General features: G+C 46.3%; 2 protein-coding genes across 2 annotated transcripts in view; one reads left to right on the top strand and one right to left on the bottom strand.

Annotated features, from left to right (window-relative positions):
* Positions 1-414: 414 nt before the first annotated feature.
* Positions 415-17,482, bottom strand: LOC146043026 (uncharacterized). The gene is made up of 5 exons (XM_083163391.1): positions 17,274-17,482; positions 12,250-12,386; positions 7,049-7,910; positions 6,723-6,896; positions 415-4,907 (listed from the first exon to the last, which is right to left on the bottom strand). The coding sequence occupies exons 1-5, from the start codon at positions 17,432-17,434 to the stop codon at positions 4,742-4,744; spliced, it is 1,500 nt and encodes a 499-aa protein (XP_083019517.1). The 5' UTR covers positions 17,435-17,482; the 3' UTR covers positions 415-4,741.
* Positions 17,483-17,484: 2 nt separating this feature from the next.
* LOC146043025 (ATPase family AAA domain-containing protein 3-B) overlaps positions 17,485-23,019 on the top strand; it is a 67,690-nt gene continuing 62,155 nt past the window's right edge. Inside the window, exon 1 of the mRNA XM_083163390.1 lies at positions 17,485-17,838. Coding sequence (XP_083019516.1) covers positions 17,646-17,838 — 193 coding nt within the window. The 5' untranslated portion in view covers positions 17,485-17,645. The remainder of the gene's footprint in view (positions 17,839-23,019) is intronic.

Genomic DNA, 23,019 nt, shown 5'->3' on the forward strand with positions numbered 1-23,019 from the left:
TCATTAAGCCCCGCTCCCTTTCCTGTAAATGCCATAATTCCTGGCTCTTCAGGGGTGGTACTTAATTATGTGATTTGCCTCAATTTAGTCCCTCCCCTAACAGACGTGAATGCCGGTATTTGACCTGCAGAGTGTGCGGGGGCTGAAGCAGGGGCCTCGCTAAATGCAGGAGGGTTGTCCGCCCTTCCAGGGGGTCGGGAGGGGGACACGATTTTCGTAACCCTCCTGGACACATTCTGGGAGGGTAGGTAAGTATGCTTTGTGATCAAGTCTTTATTAGGTGGGATTATATACGTAGGAGGGATTAAACGTCCCAGAATTCTCAGTATAGTTGGTCGCACATTCACATTTATTTCCCTGTGTGGAATCATCCTCATTCCCGTCCCCTTTTTTTTTAAACAGACAAACAGCCTATGATGTCTGAAGCCAATATTTTATTACATTGATAAATTATAAGACACACAAATCAGTCATGGATACAAGTATACTGACACAGACAAAATGAATTCATGACATTCAGGGACCAGTATTTTGTCATTTGAACACACACAATCTGCTTTCCCTACAAAGCGGTTATTATCCCCAATTATTAAAATCCATTGCTTCCGAATACTTGTCAGGACATAGTCAGTTGAGAATGCACATTAGCTACCGGCCTGTTCCCACACTACAGGGGTTCTAAAGACATCAATTTTGTTTTCTATTCTCTTAAAGTTTACAAGTATGGGGCAAATGTGTGTACATCTGTCTTTAAACATTTTATTTTTACATTCACAGACTTCTGCTACATACAGTATACCGTGGCCAATAGCACTATTTCTGGCCTCCTACTTCTCCGGCATTGGCATAGGACTACAATTCTTCCTAGGGATAGTTACTGTATCTCATTGCTTAATGTACTGCAGTGCTGTAGACTTAACTTTAGACAGTAACTTTTTGTATTCAATTATTTAAAGGACATGACCACACTGCATGTAAAAACAAAGAATAAAAACAGCTGATATTCCTTTTTAGCTATAAACTAATAATGCAAATAGTTGTCCCTTACTCTGATTGTTTCGCTTGGCCCCGTGCACGGAGCCGACGCAAATGTTCCAAACCCAGCCATTTAGCGAATGGATCGCCGGCGCCGCCCATTCGCATGCCGAATTCGGACGGTCGGCATGCGAACCAATATTTTTTGTGAACATCCATTCGTATGCCTGTGGGAACCTCCCACATCCTTCGATGGTCAGTGACCATCGAATGATGTGGAAAGTGCTCGCCCATACACGAGTGGTCTAGACCACTTGGGGATATGGGTGGGTCAGCTGTCCACAACCACATTTCCATACACACGCCCTGAGTTTTCATGGGAAAGCAGGGCGTGCGCTTATGGTAATGACCCTGATCAGGCCACAATGCCCCTCTCCACCCCCTGTTCGGAAGGCCAGGAGCAAGCACTCTGCGACTAGACTTGCCGAGTGCGCTCACTCAATGCGTACCGAACCATTTCTGCGCATGTGTATACGCACAACATCGGTACACTGGCCAAATTCAGGTTGGAGTGAAGGGATCAGAATAAGGGGCCATTATCCAGAGTTACAAGAAATCTGAACAGCCGGGGTCGCTAAGCAATGCTCAGCTTACTGGTGTCATTGGCAGGCAGCAGCAAGCACTTCATTACCACATTGGTGGCCAGTGGGGGTACCCGGTCAGCATGGCCGGACATTGGCCCACAGCACATGGCGCCCTGTCTCTTGCCTTCAGATGCAGATTCTGTACAAATTTTTAAAAACAAAATAGAAACAAAATATATTTGAATGAACATTAAACAAGAAAAAACATGTTCGGTACTTATTTCCTAGCACAGCGCCCACGATCTAGATTGTATGTGTCGGGACGATATCGCAAGCATTGCAAGCATCTTATGTGTTTGTGCATGGACGAGATCGACGAGATATACAATCTATACAATTGAAAAGATTTTTAATTGTATGTACATTATCGCATCTTATGGATCTCATCTTATGGATCTCATGGATCTTATGCATCCATAAGATGCATAAGATCCATGAGATCCATAAGATAAAAGATCCATCAACACCGGCGGGATGCATCCTCCGACCTTTTTATACCCCCACTATCCACGTCGGCGTGGAGTTGATTCTATATAGTGTGGCGAGCGCAGCGAGGGGACGCGCATTACTTCACAAGTATTACGCGTCTGCTCGCCACGCTTCGGGCTCGCCGCGCTCGCCACACTATATAAAATCAACTCCACGCCGGCGTGGATAGTGGGGGTATAAAAAAGGTCAGAGGACGTGTACCGCCGCCGCTCGCGGGCTCGCTGCGCTCGCCACGCTTTGGGTTGGTGTTGATGGATCATTTATCTTATGGATCTCATGGATCTTTTCAATTGTATAGATTGTATGCCTTAATTAAGGCATACAATCTTATGCGATGGGCGCCGTGCTAGGAAATAAGTACCAAATGTTCTTTGTGAATATTAAATATTTTTTGTTCATTAATAGCACAGGACAGCCAGCAGCAGCACAGCAGCCACTACCATTGCATCCTGCACCACTCGATAAATACAGATAACCCTTAAATCAGGAGAAGCCAGCTAGTTTATCCCTTTGGTAAATGTGCAGGAGACATTTTGGTACATTATAGAATTTCATGAGGGCATTATACTAGAACAATGAGTAGCGACAGTCATTCAGACAATGGTCCCTGGGAAAACAGACCTGAAATAAGGAGAAATAATGACATACTATCTCCTAACAGCCAAAGGGTAGGGCTCTGTGTCACCGGCTGCTGATCGTACTGTGACAGAACATCAAGGGTAGGGCTCTGTGTCACCGGCTGCTGATCGTACTGTGACAGAACATCAAGGGTAGGGCTCTGTGTCACCGGCTGCTGATCGTACTGTGACAGAACATTAAGGGTAGGGCTTGGTGTCACATGCTGCTGATCGTACTGTGACAGAACATTAAGGGTAGGGCTTGGTGTCACATGCTGCTGATCGTACTGTGACAGAACATTAAGGGTAGGGCTCTGTGTCACCGGCTGCTGATCGTACTGTGACAGAACATCAAGGGTAGGGCTCTGTGTCACCGGCTGCTGATCGTACTGTGACAGAACATCAAGGGTAGGGCTCTGTGTCACCGGCTGCTGATCGTACTGTGACAGAACATTAAGGGTAGGGCTCTGTGTCACACTGCTGATCATACTGTGACAGAACATCAAGGGTAGGGCTCTGTGTCACACTGCTGATCATACTGTGACAGAACATCAAGGGTAGGGCTCTGTGTCACCGGCTGCTGATCGTACTGTGACAGAACATTAAGGGTAGGGCTCGGTGTCACACTGCTGATCATACTGTGACAGAACATTGAGGGGCTGATGCTGAGCTGAAAGCAAATCATGTGAACATTGTTCAAAAGAAGCGCGCACAGAATACGCATTATAGCCAATGCGCAGAGCTGTGGGCGTTTCATTGTGTCCGCGTCTCTGCGTCATCAGCATATGCACCTGGTTTGCTGCAAGTCCTCATCATTAGGTGGAAAATGCCAATCTCAAAGCTGCAATTGTGTGCGCAAGCCCTACCTGGTCTTTGCATACATGCCAAGGTCCCTGCCCACCCCATTCCGCCAATATCATAAGTGCATATACAAGCAAAGCCCTTATCACTTTGCATTGCCTGTTCTTGCTTGTGCCCATATTTGGAACAGGCATAATTGCAAATTCAGGTAAGCTATGCTCCACGGGTGCCGGATGACTGTCCGACAGTCAGGATTCTGACGGTTAGTACTCCAACATCGGAATCCCGACTGATTAAATGCCCAACAGTCGGGATCCCGACTGACAGGAGCTTTTCTCACTTTTGGGGGTCCACGACCCCTATAGTGGGAGAATAGAACCTGTGGCAAGCGCAGCGTGCCCGCAAGGAGCTTCTTTGCGCTCGCCCTTATGTCGGAGCACCGGCAGTCCGGAATCCGATGTCGGAAAACAGACCATCGGCATCCCGATTGTCGGACCGCCATATCACACCCATGCACAAGGGAGTGTAGATTCACGCAAGGGAGTGTAGACTCAGCTCTGCATCAGCCCCTGAGTCTTTCAGAAAAAGGTTGAGTTTCATTCAGTGCAGGAAGAACCTACCCATTCAGCTGCTCTTGGGCCCAGAGGTTAGAAGGGCCGGCACTGCTGGTCCAATTGCTACAAGGACCACACTCTGCTCTCCTGAGCATGCGTTGGCAGTAGCATAGTTGGCCCAGTCATGCTATGGCACCCGGTGATTATGTAACTCACCCCGAGGGTTATAAAGCTAGGCCAATGAGATGGAGTACAGACCCAAATGCTTACAGAAGGGGTGTGGCCACTGGTAGGAACAAGGCTAAACCCTTTATTATGTATATATAGTATCTATGGTGGAACAGCATCATGGGAGTTTGGTCACAGCATCACAGGGCTGTGGTTATGCTTCCATACACTCCACAGGGTAATCCATATCCACCCCCACAGCACCCCAGCCAATCACTGCAATCACACAATCCAGAGAACATCTCCCACATACACCTATCTCTACTCTATCTGAGACAGTATGTCGCACACATCAGATGGAGCACTGTATGTGTTTAGTCTTACTTTTATATCTAGCACACCAATCCATGTTTAAATATTTGTGTCATTCCCATTTTACCATCCACCAACATTCCACACAGTGACAGAAACCAACAGGCCGAGTGTCCTTAATTTACACTGGTTCCAAATGTGTGATCTTTAGGTGCTCCTGAAAATCCTTGGATGCGTTCGACAGATCATGGCGGTAATTGTAGATAGATTGATAATCCTTAGAACTCTTCAGCAACTCGTTATTCTTACGGGCTTCATAATGGAACTGTGAACTCTTCATCTCATACCTGCACAATAAATATAATATGGTTATTCTTAGGGCGAGTACACACAATACCGATGGATCTGCAGACATAGCGTCTGATCTGGTAAGCATACACACTTACCAATCAATATATCGTACAACCAGGGGTGCATTTAAATATGCCTGCCCAGTTGTGACTATAGTGCCTGAAACCAATGGCGTGTGCCTAGCCAGATTAAGGTTGGACGCAGGGCATACTATATCACAGCCCCCCCACCCCCTGCTGTAGCACACAGACCTCACTTGCACTCCCTCTTATGCAGCAGCAGAACCAGGCAGTAATAATGCGAGCAGGACAATATGGAGTGCATTCAAAGACACCAGAGTATGAGGCTTCATTCTCCAGAACAAGTGACTTTATTATTGCGAGACTTCATATTGTTGTTTGTTAGCGCCATTCTATCACTTTTTTAATATATACTGATCAAATTCTATCCATATGGCACTAATAGTCTATATATTTGACCAATAATCTATATACAAGAAGTAAAGACAAGGGACGACAAGCGTTAGAAGCAAAGAGCATGGGGCAGAGAACTTCTACGATACTTAGGCCCGTTTAGCATTTTTATATAAATAATATCCTGATGTGTTTTTGCTTACGCCAGAGGATTAACTGTTTACTCCCCTGTATTATAGTATGCTTTACCTTTACTTCTTATTATGGGCAGTATTCAATGAGAAAAATTCTCCGTGTTTTATGGCGAGTTTGTGCTTTTCTCGCGTTGGACGGAGACTTTTGCTCTCAAAAAGTGAACCACCCTATTCAATGTGCACTTCTCGCCGTCTTTCTGAGTGATTTTCGCCGTGTCTCCGTGTAGCAATTCTCCATCTTTTCATGGAGAAGTGGAATGTGAACTTTTTAAATAAAAGTTTTTTTGTTTTAATTTTGGTATAAAAAAATCAGGAATTTTATTCTGTGAAGGGCATGCTATTTTTATTCATGTGCTTATAGCACATGAATATATATTTTATATTCACTGCACCCGATATATTCACTGCACCCGATCATTACATATGCATGATCGGGAGCAGTGAATACACCCGGTCCCCTGCTGGCTCTGGGGGGGGGCGCTTGTGCTGCCTGGGTCCCGGGGAGCCCACCTCCCCCCCACATACCTTCTGGGGCAGGCAGGGAGACTTCAATCTCCCTGCCTGCCACCGTCCCACGGCTTCCTGCCGCGGACGCTCATCCGCTGCAGGGGTTAAGATTCACCGCGAGGGGCAACTCGCCCCTCCAACATTGAATACAGGGAGAGCGAGTGGCAGCCAGCCCTCCGGAACACAGCGAGTGTGCAGCGAATCCTAAACAGGATTCGCTGCACACGGCGATATTTTATATTGAATACTGCCCTATATGTTCTTCAACAATAACTTACTATTAAAATGCTTTCACAATCTATGTATATAATATGAGTATTAGGTCGACTTGGTCAAAAGGTTGACATAGAAAAGTTCAACATGGGTTTATCACGGTTATTTGGTGTCTATGTCAACATAAGTCGACATGGACACCGTATAGGTGTATCTGGTCCCCTCGCATGGCTCTCAGTACACTATTTCATTTTCCCTCTATGCCCCTCAGAGTGGGTCCTCAGGGCTGCTAGAGGGGAAGCGTGAGCTGCTCCCAGCACTGTGGGTGGGGAGGGGGGCGGACAAGTAACCCGGGTTTGTGAATGCCTGGGTAAAGAAGAATGAAAGTAAAAATGGTACCCCCCAACTATACTCTAGTGACAAGAAAAACCAGAGTCTTTATCTATAAACACAGCTCACAATTTCTATGATACATCAATCTCACCACTTCGGCTTTGGTCCTCTTGTCCGTTCCAACTCTTGCCGCCTTTTAATTTCCAGCAGTAATTCCTCCTCCACGCGAAGACGCTCTAGTCGTAACCGGGTCAGCTCCTGTTGGTAGGGAGATGCTTCCACTACAGATCTCCCCACATCTCTCCCTGCCAACGTCTGTAAGAATCTACCAAAACAAAATTAATATTCACTAGATCAAAACAATATTTATTAAGCAGACAGATATGGACTGTCCGGTGGCAACAGGACTAGAAGCAGCAAACACAGTGGCTAAGTTTTTCTGGTCGATGCTTGTAAAAAATGTATTTAAACAAGTACCTTTCACTGATCTCTTCTGCAGAGGGTGCTGAAATAGAGGATGACGGTATGCTGTAAGGTGTCCAGGAATAACCAAGATTGCTTTTGTTCTTCCTTGGGGAAGTGAAAGATCTGGTAATCAAAGCTCCAGGTCTGTATAACCGTGATCGTGATTGACGATTGGAAGATGACGTCTTGCCACTAGACTTGGGTCTTGGCAGAGGCTGGCCACAGGCATTGGCTTTTGCAGAATTTGGCCTCCAGATAGGTTTTGGTGATTGAGAGCGTGATCTAGGCCATCTTGCTTTCTTAGCAGCAGGGGAGAATGAGTGTGAGCGGTCAAGGGACTGGGATCTTCCTCGAACTACAGAAATCCTAGTTCTCTTTGGAGAACACGAACGTACAGGAATCTTGGGAGGTAATAAGGATCTCACGCCAACAATATGAGGTGCACCATACTTCACTGGTATGGATTCTCCATAAGCAATGCTTGACGAAGTCAAAGGTGAGGATATAGATGCCATCTCTGAAAATGCACCTTCCATGGCACCAACGGGACTACTAAAAGAAGATTTTGAGAATGACGGTAATCCTGAACTCTGTAGTGCAGAAATGTTTTCATGAGGTTTGATTAAATGATTTGACTTTGAAAACCATTCGGAGTTTGGCGATGAGTCCATACCACGTTCACTAGGGCCTCCATACGATGAGTCGTTCACGCGTTTTGCCCATTTTGGCATGTATGTATCTGTATAGTCAGAAGTGCTGCTTTCCAAATTAAGACTGGAGGCCAAACTATCCACCTGGACTTTGAGTTTCCTCAAATTCTCCTCCAGGTCGTCAATGCTAGGGTGCTCTTTGGTATATGGTGCAAATGCGTTACCTGGGGTAAATACAAAAGTCTGTCTGTTTAGAAGGATATAATTTTATACAGTAGACACCAAAACATAAATACATGAAGCCACACTTTCTCCAATTATTAATAATACAAGATTGACACTACTACGGGGGCATAAAATTGGTACAACCATGAAGAAAGGGTGCTCTAACAAAGCAGGCAATTTTTTACATTTTCTAAACGGAAAAACTTTAAAAACATACAAATGTGATTGGTCAGAAAGGTCAGAAGCTTGTCAACACATTTACATGTCATAAAGCATCCATAGATGCCCATTATATGCTTCGAAGGATTACGCTTTTTAGGGATTAAGTTCAACATGCATAGGTCGACAGGGCCAAAATGTCAACTGTGTCGAGAGCAAATGGATCTTTGACCTGCAGACCCTCCATTCACTAGGTCTTAACATAGACCCATGACTAACCCAGCAGCTGACTTTAAAACACAATCACCAACTACCGTTGAGTGACCTTATTCACCAACTCTGAGAGCCTCCTGCCGGACTCATTAAACACAAAACAACTGGAGTCAGAACTTGGACTGCTATAGACAATACTCATATGTTCTATTTATTCCACATTGACTAATATTCGTCCGAAGACTATCCTAATACAAATATTCTTCTACTTATGTTTATCATTTGTGTTCATTGTTGCTAATCTCTAGTCCACCTATGCATAGATCTAACCCATCCTATTATCACTGCATTTAAAGTATTGCATTCCCTTATTCTATACACACCCACTGTGCTCCCCCATACCCCCTCTTTTGACCCATTTTCAGGTGACATTCTCCCAATTCCTAACCACACAACACCCCCCGTATCACCTCCCACCCGACATCAGTCATGCCATTACCCCTAGGGATGCCAAGCATCCCCCGTATCAACAAAATCCCATAATCCGCCTACCACCAACTATCAATCCTCTCTCCATCCTCACAGGACCATCATACGCCCACCGATGGGTCGCAAGCATCAACCAGTTTCTTACAGCACGCCATCCCATCATACTTATTTATCCCAAACATACTGGTTTATTGCCTCTATCCCTCATGCCATTAACCCACCAGCTCACCCACTGATCTTTCACCACCCTTCATCTACCCCCAGTCACCACATCGCTGCCACTCTTCTGCCAGCTAATTTGACAGGCAGCGCCAGAAACCTATCATTACCCTCCCCGGCACGAGCCCCCCTTTTCCCTCCAATAGGACTATAGCCGAGACACTCCAGTTGGGATACGTACACACGCAGCCGCTGTACGTGATCCCACCAATCACCACATCCTCCCCGCCCTACGTCACACTCCTTGGAGTCCACTCATAGACGAGGTACGGCACATGCGCCGTCCTCATCCGACAGTAACCTCATAAAACCCCACATCGGCTCTAGCGCCGGTCATCTGCGCATGCGCAGTAGACATTAACAGAGAAACGCAGAGTCGGCGCCATTTTCAAAGATATTTAAACCGGGCCTGGGACCACATACTTTCTACCATTGAAAAAGTCCCTCTGAGGGAAGAAACGCGTTGGTACCTGCACCCACTTATACCACCCTAACCAATTTTCGCTTGTATATCGTTTTAACAAATAATAAATTTGTGCTTGCATTTAAGCACTAGTCTGTAGCCATCTTCATTTATCCGCCCCTCCTGCCATTTTGACTGCTACATTAGGGAGCTATCCAGGCAAGGAGTGCATGCTGATTCAACAGAACTTAAGGGTAAGTCACTACAGCAGCACCAGCATTGCAAATTGATTTATTCGGACACATTCCCTTGCATCTGAGGTATCAACACCCCAGCCCAGAAGCAAGTAAACCACATTTTCAGAACTCCCAGCCACAAGTCCCCCTGATTTAAACATCTCTCTTCGTGGGACAGGTTATTAAAGGTCAACAGTTTATACCGGTCTCCCTATCGCTTTTCACAACACCCAGCCTACAGTTATTGCCCACTGCCAAAGATCACACCATCATTGACTACCAACACCACCTACCCTTCACGGCAACCCCAGAGCGCTAGCACCACCCAAAAACTTGTACCTAAATACAAAAGTCTGTCTGTTTAGAAGGATTACATTTTATACAGAAGGCACCAAAACATAAATACATGAAGCCACATTTTCTCCAATTACTAATAATACAAGATTGACACTACGGGGGCATAAAATTGGTACAACCATGAAGAAAGGGTGCTCTAACAAAGCAGGCAAATTTTTTAAATTTTCTAAACGGAAAAACTTTAAAAACTTACAATGTGATTGGTCAGAAAGGTCAGAAGCTTTTCAACACATTTACATGTCATAAAGCATCCATAGATGCCCATTATATGCTTCGAAGGATTACGCTTTTTAGGGATTAAGTTCAACATGCATAGGTCGATAGGGCCAAAATGTCGACATGGTAAGAATGTCGATATGAAAAAGGTCAACAGGGTCAAAATGTCGACCGGGACAAAAAGTAGACATGAAAAAGGTAGACACATGACAATGTCGACATGAGTTTTTTATGATTTATTTCTTTTAAACTGACTTATTCTTACGCCACCATCCATGTCGGCACAGAGGGAGTATAATATAGTGTATGCCGAGTGCAGCGAGGCTCCGAGCCGCAAGTATGTTAGGAAAAGTGAGCCATGCAAGGGGCCGGAGCCCCCGGTGAAATAGCAGGGCTGCAGCTACCCTGTGTGACAACAGCTGGGGGTCAGGGTCACACTCACAAGATTCAGTTGTCTGTAGCATGCAGAATCCGCACTCACTGGTGTGTCCCATCTCACGGCCCAGCAGCAGCACTGGGTGCACCATCACTTGGTCCAGCACAGACTGAGCGGTACCAGGCAGGAGCCGTCCTGTCTCATATTACAGGTGTTAAAGAGGCTCCTGGGACAGAGCCAACTAACTCTGCAGCAGCGGGTTCATCTCAGCCGTCACTGTTGTATAACACTGGGAACCAAACAGGTGCTGCGGTGCATGCAGGTGCCCCCGTCCCCACCCCCCCCCCCCCCCCCCCCCAATGTCTGTTACACCCCTGACTGCAGACACCCATCAGCAGCTCTAATCTGTACAGAACAGAGGCAAAGGTTGCTCAACAGAACATCCAACAAGGCCACAGGACCCACTACACCTAAACACAAGTTCTGGCTCCACAAAAAATCTGTGTCACTTTATTCCAGAGCTAATACATTCCTTCTCTTGGCTTATACCATAATATCTTATTTCCTATGACTGGTAAAATCAGAAAGAGGGCTGTATGTTTCTTAGTAAGGTTCCATCTTGTTTACTCATTCCCTCCCGTGGCACACTAGTGTGCCTTGAGCTGTTGTCAGGTGTGCCCCCAGATCTAGAGATGCCCAAACCAGGTTACAGCCACCACCAGTTCATCTTTTATTTACTGGTCTCTTCTTTTCATGTAAAGGGCCAATGTATTTTATATTTGTTACCTGTGGGGACCAGTGTGATTGTTTTTCTTATATGGGGGCCAATAGGTTTGGTTTTCTTTCCTATGGGGGCCAATGTGTTTTACCCTGTGGGGATATCATGGTGTGTCTTGGCAATTTTAAACCCTTATTTAGTGCGCCGCAAGGTAAAAAGGTTGAAAATCACTGCTATCCAGGAATAGGAACTAACCAGTGCTACAGATGGGAGTGTGTAGTAAAGAGGAGCCCTCTGCCCAAATTAACCCTTTCCAGGTGCAAATGAAGGCTGTTAAAGGTCTGGTTACTATTTCAGAAGAACCTTCTGATTACAAAGTGTCTGATAACTAATTAACACATATTTAGTGCGCTGTATCAGGATCTTATGGTCATACATATACTTGCTAAATAGTTTGGTGAGGTTACCTCATCCCCACATGATGGGGGCTTTAGAAGCCCAGTTAGTCCTATGTGACAGGCCCATCACAGAGGATACTGTATGTTATTGATAGCTGCATTTATGTGTTTAACGTTTCCCAGCGGGAACTCCTTCTAATCTGACATGTAAATGTATATAACATGATATGTGAATGGAGGATACAGACACAAACTCATACCCCTTTTACACCGCCGCAAAAACCCAGGTCAGCGGCAGGTCAGACCCAGGTCAGCAGAGGTGTAATTGGGTCATGCCATGTCCCTTTACACAGGACTTCTACCCAGATCCTGACCAGGGTAGATCACGGCTAGGACCTGGGTAGATGGCAGTGTAAACGTGTACGCCAGGTCATCCGACCCGGCTCTCGTTTACATCAATGGGGGAAGCCCAACCTCTGGACCACATCGTCCGCATATACGTTTGTATGTTATAAGACAATCGTCAGTCAGTAGTAGAACAGTGTAATGCTTACCATTTGATTCGCTGAGAAAGGTGTGTCCTCCATCATGGCCACCCTGCAATCGGCGGTTATTGGCAGACCCTTGAAAGCTAAGATTGTGGCTGCTCGTGGTCTTCTGTGTATTGCTCAGAAATTCATATGGCTTCTCTCTAAATACAGAGCAGATAATGGACAGAACAGCATGAGGATAACGGACAAGATCGCTAGGAAGACGGCAGTGTCTCCTCTATAGTACACGAGCATTACAGGAAATATAACAAAGATGAGTTACTAGTGTTCATTTCAGCACAAGGCATCTTCCAAAATCCGTGCAGTAGCTCTTCCCTGCCTGGGGTGTCGCTCTCTGCTGTGGTGCTTCTAGCACAGTGTGGTCTGTATTTCCGTAGTGATAATGCAGACCAGGCCTATGCTAGAAACACCCCAGGCAGGGAAGAGCAACTGCACGGACTTTAGATGATACAAGGTGCTAGAATGAACATTAAGATAGGATATATAACTATAGAAAGTACAATGTTTCTAACCCAATCTTCAAAAGGCTCCATACTGTGTATATAAAGGATCTAATATGGATAGGGATGCCACAGACATGTAGAACAGAAAGAATGCAAAAAAATAAATTGTATTGTTGAGATGCTTGCAGATGTAGGGGGTTATTCTCGTTCATTCTTTCTGACAAATTCCTTCTTAGATGGACAGAACCATGTGCACTGCAGGGGGGTAGATGTAACATGTGCAGAGAGAATTAGAGTTTGGTGAGTTATTTTGTTTCTGTGCAGGGTAAATACTGGCTGCTTTATTTTTACACTGCAATATAGATCTCACTTTGAAGTAAAACCCCACCCAAATCTAATTCTCTCTACACATGTTACATCTGCCCCACCTGCAGTGCACATGGTTTTGTCCATCTAAGAAGGATTTTGTCAGAAAGAGTGAACTAGAATAAGGCCCGTAATTCGTTAGTATCTGTGCCAGACATGGCATGTCAAGCAAACGGGTGAGGTATAACACCCCGACAGTCGGGATTCCGACAGTCATTAGCCCGACATCGGAATCCCGAATGCCCAGGCTCAGACAGCGGGGGGAGCGCGACGAAGGGTCGTGGACCCCACGAGGGAGAATACCCGCTGCCCCTGTGTCAGGCTTTTAGCAGTCGGGATTCCGGCGTTGGGGTAATGACTGTCAGAATTCCGACTGCTGGTGAGTCCTCCGGCACCAAGCAAAGAAGCCTGCATACAATGGCCCACAATACTAGAGAGAGGGACCTTTCTAGTGGTATTAATAAACTCTAAAGTCGCATTATAATAATAAACAGAATAATAATAATAATAATAATAATAATAATAATAATACCAGTAATAACAGTAAAGTGTCACCTTCACAAGAGAGACTAAAGGCCTATACAGACTTAGCCATTTTGGGTATGGATCATTGCATAGCAACTAGGTCGACAAGCATTAGGTCCACACCACTAGGTCGACATGCATAACGGTCAACATGACTGAAGGTTGACATTAATGAAGGTTGACATGAGGTTAGGTTGACAGGGTCATTATGTCGACACAAGTATTAGGTCGACATGGGGAATGTCAACATGGGGGTTTTCTTTTACACATAGCACCGCGTCCCCTCACATGGCTCGCTACTCCCCATCATACTTGCCTACCCTCCTGGAATGGCCGGGAATCTCCTGAAAATCGGGTCCCCCCTCCCGGTCCCCCCGGGAAGGTGGGCATTTCCCCCAGTGCTGGACTATAAGGACTATCATTCATGTCATACTCTGAAGGTGGATCGAGGTATCGTTCATTTTCTATATAGCCCTGCGACTAAACATGGCAGAGATCGCTTCACAAGAGAAATATATACATATATATATATATATATATATATATATATATATATACAGTATATATATATATATATATATATATATATATATATATATATATAAAGGTATCTGTACAAGAACTGGCCCAGGTGCCCTCCACGGGGTACAGAGTTCCCCAATACAAATGGCAAAGAAGAGCTGGCACTCTGGGACTTAAAGCAGTTAAAGAATCGTGATATAATCGATGTTACTTTTGGGAATCTCCACCATCATCAGGAGACACTGATATCTGTCTGTATATAAATATATAAAAGGCTAAAAAATAAAACATACACACTAGGTGAAGATCAGTCCACAGGTCCTGATTATAGGGGGGTCGGGGGTCAGATGGAAGCGTCTCCACTGGTGTATCTATAATGGGTGCAAGGTGTGTGGTGCACACGGGCCCAGACACCACGCACCTATTTAATTATACTGACATCTCAGTCGGTCCGGCGCCAGCAGGACAGCAGCAAAAATCGCTGAAAAAATGGTGACCGTGATTTGCGAATGTGCAACACAGGTGTCCTTGAAAAAGCAGTGTAGGCGCCATGTTCCCAACAGTCGGGATTCCGATGGTCAATAGACAGACGTCGGAATACCAACTGTTAAATGCCCAACAGTCGGCATCCCGACTTACATGGACTTTTCTCCCTCATGGGGGTCCTAGACCACCATAGAGGGAGAATAAAACCTGTGGTGAGCGAAGAAGCCGCAGCATGGTGTGCCCAGCGAGGGGCTACTTTGCGCTCACCCCGCTGTCAGAGTAGGAGCAGTCAGGATCTCTGGGTATGTTTCCATCCCGTTAATAAGAAAGCACTATTAAAGCAGTGATGAAGGGCACATTCACAGGTGGCACATTCACAGGTGGCAGGGCAGTGTTCATAAGTTAAAACAACCCTTAGGTGGGCCAACCTCTGTATAAATCACATTGGATTTTATTCTGGTCCACACGCAACGCTGCTAATTTCGCAGTGTTGCGTGTGGATTAAGCGCCCTGCCGCTCGCACAGCCGGCCTTGGTCGCCAAATCCCCCGCATGCTGCAAATGGATGTTTTGCGACCATCGAATGATTTGGAAGGTGCCCGCAGATGTTAAGGTGCATACACACTGTACAATTTTTTTGACCAACTTTTTTGACCAATTTCGTTCATCTCGACCATTCTGAACGAACTTGGTCAAAAATATGTTTCAGTGCGTTCGCGACGAACGACGAATGATGATGCGCGTACCCGCCAGTTGTTCATCAAGGTTGTTCGTCAACTGTGCATGCGGCTCAATTTGGATATCTTTCAAAAAGAGCCTATACACTGTAGCTAGATCTTTCGTCTTTCGTCAATATCTTTCGTTAACATCTTCAAGGGAAATGTCTTGCAACGAAATTGGTCAAAAAAATTGTACAGTGTGTATGCACCTTAAGACACCTCCATTTGCCTGCTACCTGTACAGGAAGCAGGCAGGCAGCTGAAATCCGCTGCCCACCCCCCGCACCCGCGTCAATGCCCATAAAAACTGGGTATTCCCATGGGCTCGTCCCCTCGCCTCCGCCCCACGCCCCCCCCCCCCCCCCCACACCCGCACTGGTAGGTTTGAACAGGATGTGAACTAGCCGTTCGCACCAAGCGTATGCACACGCACAGAAATGCGCATTACGAAAACATCAGTCCCCCGTGCGAACGCGCGGGGGACCGAGGGAACTAGAATAACCCCCATAGTGTATATTTTACACAGGATTATACTAACAAAACTGAAAAGGATAATAGTGTACATAATAATTAAGCTAATTAATAACTGAATTAGCTAAGGAAGTGCAAAAGCAGAATTTGTTATAGTTTCATAGTGCATTTAAATCCTTCATCATATGATATAATATTTAATAATGTATTCCAAAGGCTGGACCAAATACATTCAGGTATAATCATCATCTGAAACTGTGGGGAAAAAAATGGTTTATCTAATAAGTCACATTACATAATCTCCTCTTCCGTGCGGTGCTACAAGGATGTGTGGGCCTAAGGCAGAGGTTTCCATGACAGCGAGCACAGTGAAATCCCATCTCGCATATACTGTCAGTGTAATCATGGATATAGCTCTGGGAACTGGGGAAGGATAAGAGGATGGTTCCCGAACACAGCGCTCAGAACTCTCCCGTATCACATCATATTTATTCAGTAGATGCTTTTTCCATTCTTTGTCGGTAGCAATGGGCACGTCTGGATTTGTGTGTCCTTCTGGAAGCACATATGTTATTACAGGTTATGGGAATCTTTGTCCAGCTAGTTTACCTTTTTTTTTTTTATTATTATTTATTTATTTTTATTATTATTATTTTTTAAATACTTAAGTTACAGTATTCAGAGGATGTGCCAGCAGGTGGGCATCACATACCGACTGGCAGATGTCCTAGCCTACTGCTACAAGTGAATGGTTTATTGTTGGTAGAACCAGACCCAGTAGATACTCCTTATATGGGATCCAATAGGAATCTTTGTCTCAAGAGCTGATAATTAAGGTGCATAGCTAAATTGTAGTGGGCTAAAGGACCTTCCATGCCCTGGGGGAGGAGCAAGGCTGGTTGCCTTTAGTAACTACCGTGCCCAAAGCATGGCGAGCGAAGCGAGCCCGTGAGGGTCCGTTTGGGCCCTTCTTCCGACCTTTCTCCTCCTCTCCACCCCTGTAACGTCAGGAGGTCCTTTAGCCCACTACAATTTAGACCTAACCATAGGGGGGATGGGTGTACTTCCTATGGAGATAGATAGATAGATAGATAGATAGATAGATAGATAGATAGATAGATAGATAGATAGATAGATACCGATCTCAGGGATCTGTGCCTCTCTCTCTCTCTCTCTCTCTCTCTCTCTCTCTCTCTCTCTCTATAGGGCAATCTGCTGAAATGTTGCATCTTGTAGGTCTAAATTAATGAAACCTTCTAGAAATTAAGAGGTGAGGTTACCCATAGCAACCAGATTATTTCTAGGATGCAATACTGAAATTAATGCTGATTGGTTGCTATGGGCAACATCGCCACTTTTCAATATTAGAAGCTTCAGTACATTTACCCGGTAGAATCGCTTTATTCATTCCCTTTTCAGAGATGAATGCTCGGCCTAGGTGGCGGCCTGTCCTTGTCAGCGTCCCCCAGCCCCTGCCCCTGCCCCCCCGGCCGTACCTGAGGGCTGCTTTCCTCCCGTGCAGGACGAACGCTCCCTCCGCTGTCTGAGCCATAGCTTCTTCGCTTCTTCCAACTGTTGCTAGGGGAGGGGCCAAACAAGACGTCGCTAAGCGGAAATTTCGCAGCCGATTCTTCGCGTTTCCCAGTCTCTTCAGCATTTTGAGCCTGCGGGGCTTCCGTCTACAAGATGCCGGAATGCCGGCAAGGGATTAGCCAATCACAGACTGGTATGTGCGTGGCGTCACCTCCGAGCCGGCTGTACGGAAAGTGACCTTGCGGAGGGAGGTGATTGCGCATGCGCGGCAGGGTGCTGGGCGCCCCACGTGTGTCAGTGAGAGGTGATTGTCAGTGTGAGCCGCTTCTTCCGTCATGTCCTGGTTATTCGGCTACAACAAGGGGCCACCGGGCCCCCCAGATGTACCTGGTCTGCCGGTGCCCCCTGCACCCCCTGGGGGCGATGGGGACGGAGGAGATAAGAACAAACCCAAGGACAAATGGAGCAACTTTGACCCCACCGGCCTGGAGAGAGCAGCTAAAGCGGCCCGAGAGCTCGACGGGTCACGTAAGTGTCCAGAGGAGACCGGGGCTGTGGTGGGACTATATGTGCCAGCATGCCCTGCCCGGCAGAGGCTGGGATTGTCGCTCCACAAACCACCTGTGGTACTACAAGGCTCAGGATGCTCGGAAATGCAGATCTTGCCTAGCAGGCTGGGATCTGCTGGTAGCTGGCACCGGCAAGTGACAGTGACTGACCCCTAGAGCTGCAGTACATGGGGGACCATATACCAGGGGTTGGACATGGGGTGGGTGTTCCTGACCAAGGTTGTCTGCTATGTGGGCACTATCAAGCTGCATATACTGGTGCCATCCCATCATCTTTATTGTGGGTTTTGTAATGTCCTTGCATTGCAATGTGATGTTATATTATGGCTGAGTGCCCCCCTCCTGGCTCTTTGTGATCTGTCACTGTTTGCCCATAGTTGCATCATTCATTTCTGTCTGATCTCTTGCTTTGCACTAAAGCTCACATGATGTGAAGGACGTCTGATGTATTTACCCCCACACTGTATATTGGGATTTAGTATACATTATATTATAGGACAGACCTGTATTTTACATGTAGATAATGCACTTATTCCCTTTATTGTCTATGAAGTTCTTTATTTAGCACACACATTATGCATGCACTGGTGTGAATGGCAGAGTAATATCTGTAAAGTGATGTGGATTATGTATGTGGTACATGAAAATATGCTGATAATCAATCCCTGCCCTGGCCAAGCTCATCTATAATTCTTAAAGATGCCCATACACATGTGCAATTTTGTCCTGTTTTGATCTGATTCTGATGGATTGGGCTGCTATATCGGATGAAAACTGGGCCAATCAGACGCTATCAGCACCCCAGATGTATTGCATCCGACTTTTTTTGAACTCTTTTGAGTCCTTTTTTCATGCAATAAATTGCAAATAATAATGGCACATCAAGTTCAAAATCAAATGGAAGTCTTCCGGTTGGTGGTGGGGGAGAGGGGATTTGGACACGGGTCTGTGCCAGGAGCGACACAGCATTTGCGAGGTGAATCTCCCCTCTGCAACCTGGCATAAGGGGGCGGGGCAGAATGGTGGCGCATCATTGGGGGGTTAGTGTTCACTAATTTGGGTGGCCAAGGCGCCGGGGGGGCTGTCCTGGGCCCGCCGCCATCACTAAAGGGGGTGGGCCCGGCCCCGCCGCCGTCACTAAAGGGGGTGGGCCCGGCCCCGCTGAAGGTGCCGTGATGCCGGGGAAGCGCCCGGCATCGCCGTTTAAGGCGTAGCTGGGCTTCCTCGTACAAGCAATTGGGGCAGGCACCAGGCTGTTTTAGCAGGGTGTTGCTAGTGGGGCAGGGTGCATTTTGCCCTATATAAGTCGGGCAGGGCCCCGCTAAAACAGCCTAGCGGGAACACTAGGGGCGAGATGTATCAAATGGAAAATGCGGTAAAACCCCGGTTTTACCGCATTTTCCAATGTATCAAAAATGATACCGCTTTTTCCAATGTATCAAAAATGATACCGCAGTGTAGGGTATCGCCACCTTCGGGTGGCGATACCCTATAGAAGCCTATGGGCTTCTTTTCGCCGCCCGCCGACGCAAACCCGCCGCCTCGCGGACCCCCCCTCCCCCCTCTCGCTTACCTTCCTGAAGGGTCCTCCTGGACCCTGGAAGGTAAACCCCTCCTCCCCCTAGTGACGCAGGGGGAGGAGGAGGCGCCGGGGACAGCTTGCTTAGCTGTCCCCGGCGTGAGGGATGCAGGAGCCGGCTGGGAGGTGACGGAGACCCCCGCACACCACATTCCAGGTATCACGGGGGGCCTCCGTCACCGCATCGCGATGCCAGCCGCATATGTTAGTACATATGCGGCGAAGGGCGGCGATTTATTTTAATACATTCCGCACTTGGAGCTGACGCTGCCTCCTCTCTATAGTGACAATCCAGGGCTTGACAAAAATATGGGTTGGGATCATTAGGTCGAGATGTTTATTGGTCGACAAGTCATTAGTTCGACAGGTCATTATTTCGATAATGTCTAGGTCGATACTGAAAAGGTCGACATGGGGTTTTTCACAGGTTTTTTTTTTTACCTGAATGTCAACACAGTTGACATGGACACAGTTTAAAAAACACGTTGTTGCGATGCGTCGGGCACGGTGCCTCGCTGCGCTCGGCACACACTATTTTATTCTCCCGCTCATGTCACTCATGGTTAGTGGTTGGGTGAAGCCATTTATTGTCACACATCTGTGTTTACTCTTTTTAAATCATAATGACAGAAACTACCCAAATGACCATGATTAAAAGTTGACATACCCCAGTTCTTAATACCGTGTATTGTCCCCTTTAACAACAATGACGGCTTGAAGTATTTTGTGGTAATTGTGGATGAGGCTCTTTATTTTCTCAGATGGTAAAGCCGCCCATTCTTCTTGCATGAACTGCACGTTCCCCAGAATGGCTCAATGATATTGAGGTCAGGAGACTGAGATGGCCACTCCAGAACCTTCACTTTATTCTGCTGTAGCCAATGACAGGTCGACGTGTTTTGGATCATTGTCATGTTGAAATGTCCACGTACGTCCCATGTGCAGCTTCCGGGCTGATGAGTGCACATTTTCTTCAGTATTTTCTGAGAACATGCTGCATTCATCTTGCCATCAATTCTGACCAAGTTTTCAGTGCCTTTGTAGTTCACGCATCCCCAAAACAGCAGCGATCCACCTCCGTGTTTCACAGTAGGAATGGTGTACCTTTCATCATAGGCCTTGTTGACTCCTCTCCAAATGTAACATTTATGATTGTGGCCAAAAAGTTAAATTTTGGTCTCATCACTCCAAATGACTTTGTTCCAGAAGTTTTGAGGCTTGTGTCTGTGCTGTTTGGAGTATTGTAAGTGGGATGCTTTGCGGCATTTATGGCTTTCTTCTGGCGACTGGACCATGCAGCCATTTTTCTTCAAATGCCTCCTTATTGTGCATCTTGAAACAACCACACCACTTTTTTTTTTTTTTTTTTTTCAGAGAGTCCTGTATTTCAGCTGAAGTTATTTGTGGATTTTTCTTTGCATCCCAAACTATTTTCCTGGCAGTTGTGGTTGAAATTTTTGTTGGTCTACCTGACCGTGATTTGGTTTCTACAGAATCCCTCATTTTCCACTTAGAGTATGATCACTGCTGATTCTCAATTGCTTGGATATCTTTTTATATCCCTTTCCTGTTTTATACAGTTCAATTACCTTTTCCCTCAGATCCTTTGACAATTCTTTTGCTTTTCCCATGACTCAGAATCCAGACACGTTACTGCAGCACTGGATGAAAGATGCAAGGGTCTTTAAGGAGACCAGAAACTCACTGACCTTTTACTTACACACACACACACACACACACACACACACACACACACACACACACACACACACACACACACATTACAAGCCAAAAGATCACAGGTGAGTAGTGTTCATTCTAGCACCCACTATCTTTGAGAACCCATGCAGTTCCTGTTCCCTGCCTGGGGTGTCGCTGTCTGCTGTGGTGTTTCTAGCACAGGTCTGGTTTGCATATCAGTGCTGATATACAGACCACACTGTGCTGAAAGCACTACAGCAGACAGCGACACCCCAGTCAGGGAAGAGGAACTGCATGGGTTCTCAAAGATAGTGGGTGCTAGAATGAACACTAGGTGAGGATGGTCACCTTTAGTAGCATTCAAACTCGTTTGTGTCAACTTGTGTGCATGTTATCAGGTCAAAATCTCCAGGGTATGTGATCTTTTGATCAGGGTCATTTGGGCAGTTTCTGTCATTAGGATTTAAAAAGAGTAAACACAGATGTTTGACAATAAATGGCTTCACTTAACCACTAACCATGAGAAAAAGAAAAGTTTGTGAGTTATCATTCATATTCTCTGACAAATGGGCAGAAAATCACATTCTGCCAGGGTATGTAAACTTATGAGCACAACTGTACATACGCCATAATGGCCATTACATATACCACACAATGTAATGCTCATTACATATAAAACCACATGCCATAATTACATATTATGCCACATAAGTTCCGCTTACCTGCATGCTCGTTGTTATGGGTTTCATGCTTGATGCCAGGGATTAACGTGCTCATTACCAAATGGGTTAACATGCCTGCCAGGGGTAAATGCTTGTTGCTATGTGGTTACCATGGTCTGCCAGGAGTTAACCTGCTCATTGCCAACGAGTTAACCTGCTCTGCCAGGGGCTAACTTGCTCATTGCCAAGGGGTAGATGGCAGCTTTCACCTCCACCCTGCCATTACCATCCATGGCAACAGCCGGGCAGAGCGGTTATCCAGAGTGACTCCCCCCTGTCCTACTCCTCCCTGTATAAGAGCAGTTCCGACGCTTTTTCAAAACTCGAGTCATTTGGAGCTCAGTCTGACAACCAATCAGGAGCTGAGCTACCACTGCTGCTCCTGATTGGCTCCCGAACCGCAAACTGCTATTGGCTTGTGATGCTGGCTGGAGTTTTGTTATAGCCGTGCTACAATGGACCTGCTCTTTCCTCGCTCTGGCTACTATACAGTCAGGGGGATGGGAGGAGTTTTGATGACTGCACCGCCTCCCGGCCAAGACCAGATTCTGCTTCCCCCCCCCCCCCCCTTCCAAATCTAGTCGCTAGGACGCAGAATCTGGTCGCCGTGGCGACCTGGTGCCTGGGGTTTGTCGAACGCTGGTGTAAACGGAACCTGGGTCGATCGCCCCCGGGTTGCTCGTTGACCTTGCCCAGCAATCCGGGTCCGACCCAAGTAAAACTTCTTCTTTTAACCCAGATCAGAATACCGGGTTGCTGGACCTGTGTTTTTTCCTGTTGGTGCTTTTACATCACTCAGTGACCCGGCAACAACCTGGGTTAGACCCGGGTTATTTGTGCGGTGTGAAAGGTGTATTAGAGCAGTGGATTCCAAACATTTTTGAATCACAGCAATTTTATTTTTCAGTCGTCCCCTTGGCCAAACGTTTCTTATTGAAATATTTATATAAGAATTCTGAAAATGTCCAGTAATGTGATAAGGGTCCCTTGTGTTTGTCCACATATTTTATGACTGGCAGCTGCAGGCACTGTTTATTACGTTACCCATAAATCCTTTGAATTGGTTCTGGAATACCAACCTCCGGGCACCCCTGCAAGTGTCCCAATGTAACCCAGGGTGCCACTGACTAAAGCTAGG

This window comes from Crinia signifera, chromosome 19 (genome assembly GCF_055691185.1).
Source record: "Crinia signifera chromosome 19, ASM5569118v1, whole genome shotgun sequence".
NCBI classification, from domain to species: domain Eukaryota; kingdom Metazoa; phylum Chordata; class Amphibia; order Anura; family Myobatrachidae; genus Crinia; species Crinia signifera.

Excerpts from the sequence above, each read along its gene's own strand:
- LOC146043026 (XM_083163391.1), bottom strand. The coding sequence starts at position 17,434 with ATGCTGAAGAGACTGGGAAACGCGAAGAATCGGCTGCGAAATTTCCGC. Across the intron at positions 12,387-17,273 it reads GGGAGGAAAGCAGCCCTCAG|AGAGAAGCCATATGAATTTC; the intron begins GTACGGCCGGGG and ends CTCTGTATTTAG. Across the intron at positions 7,911-12,249 it reads CTTTCTCAGCGAATCAAATG|GTAACGCATTTGCACCATAT; the intron begins GTAAGCATTACA and ends TATTTACCCCAG.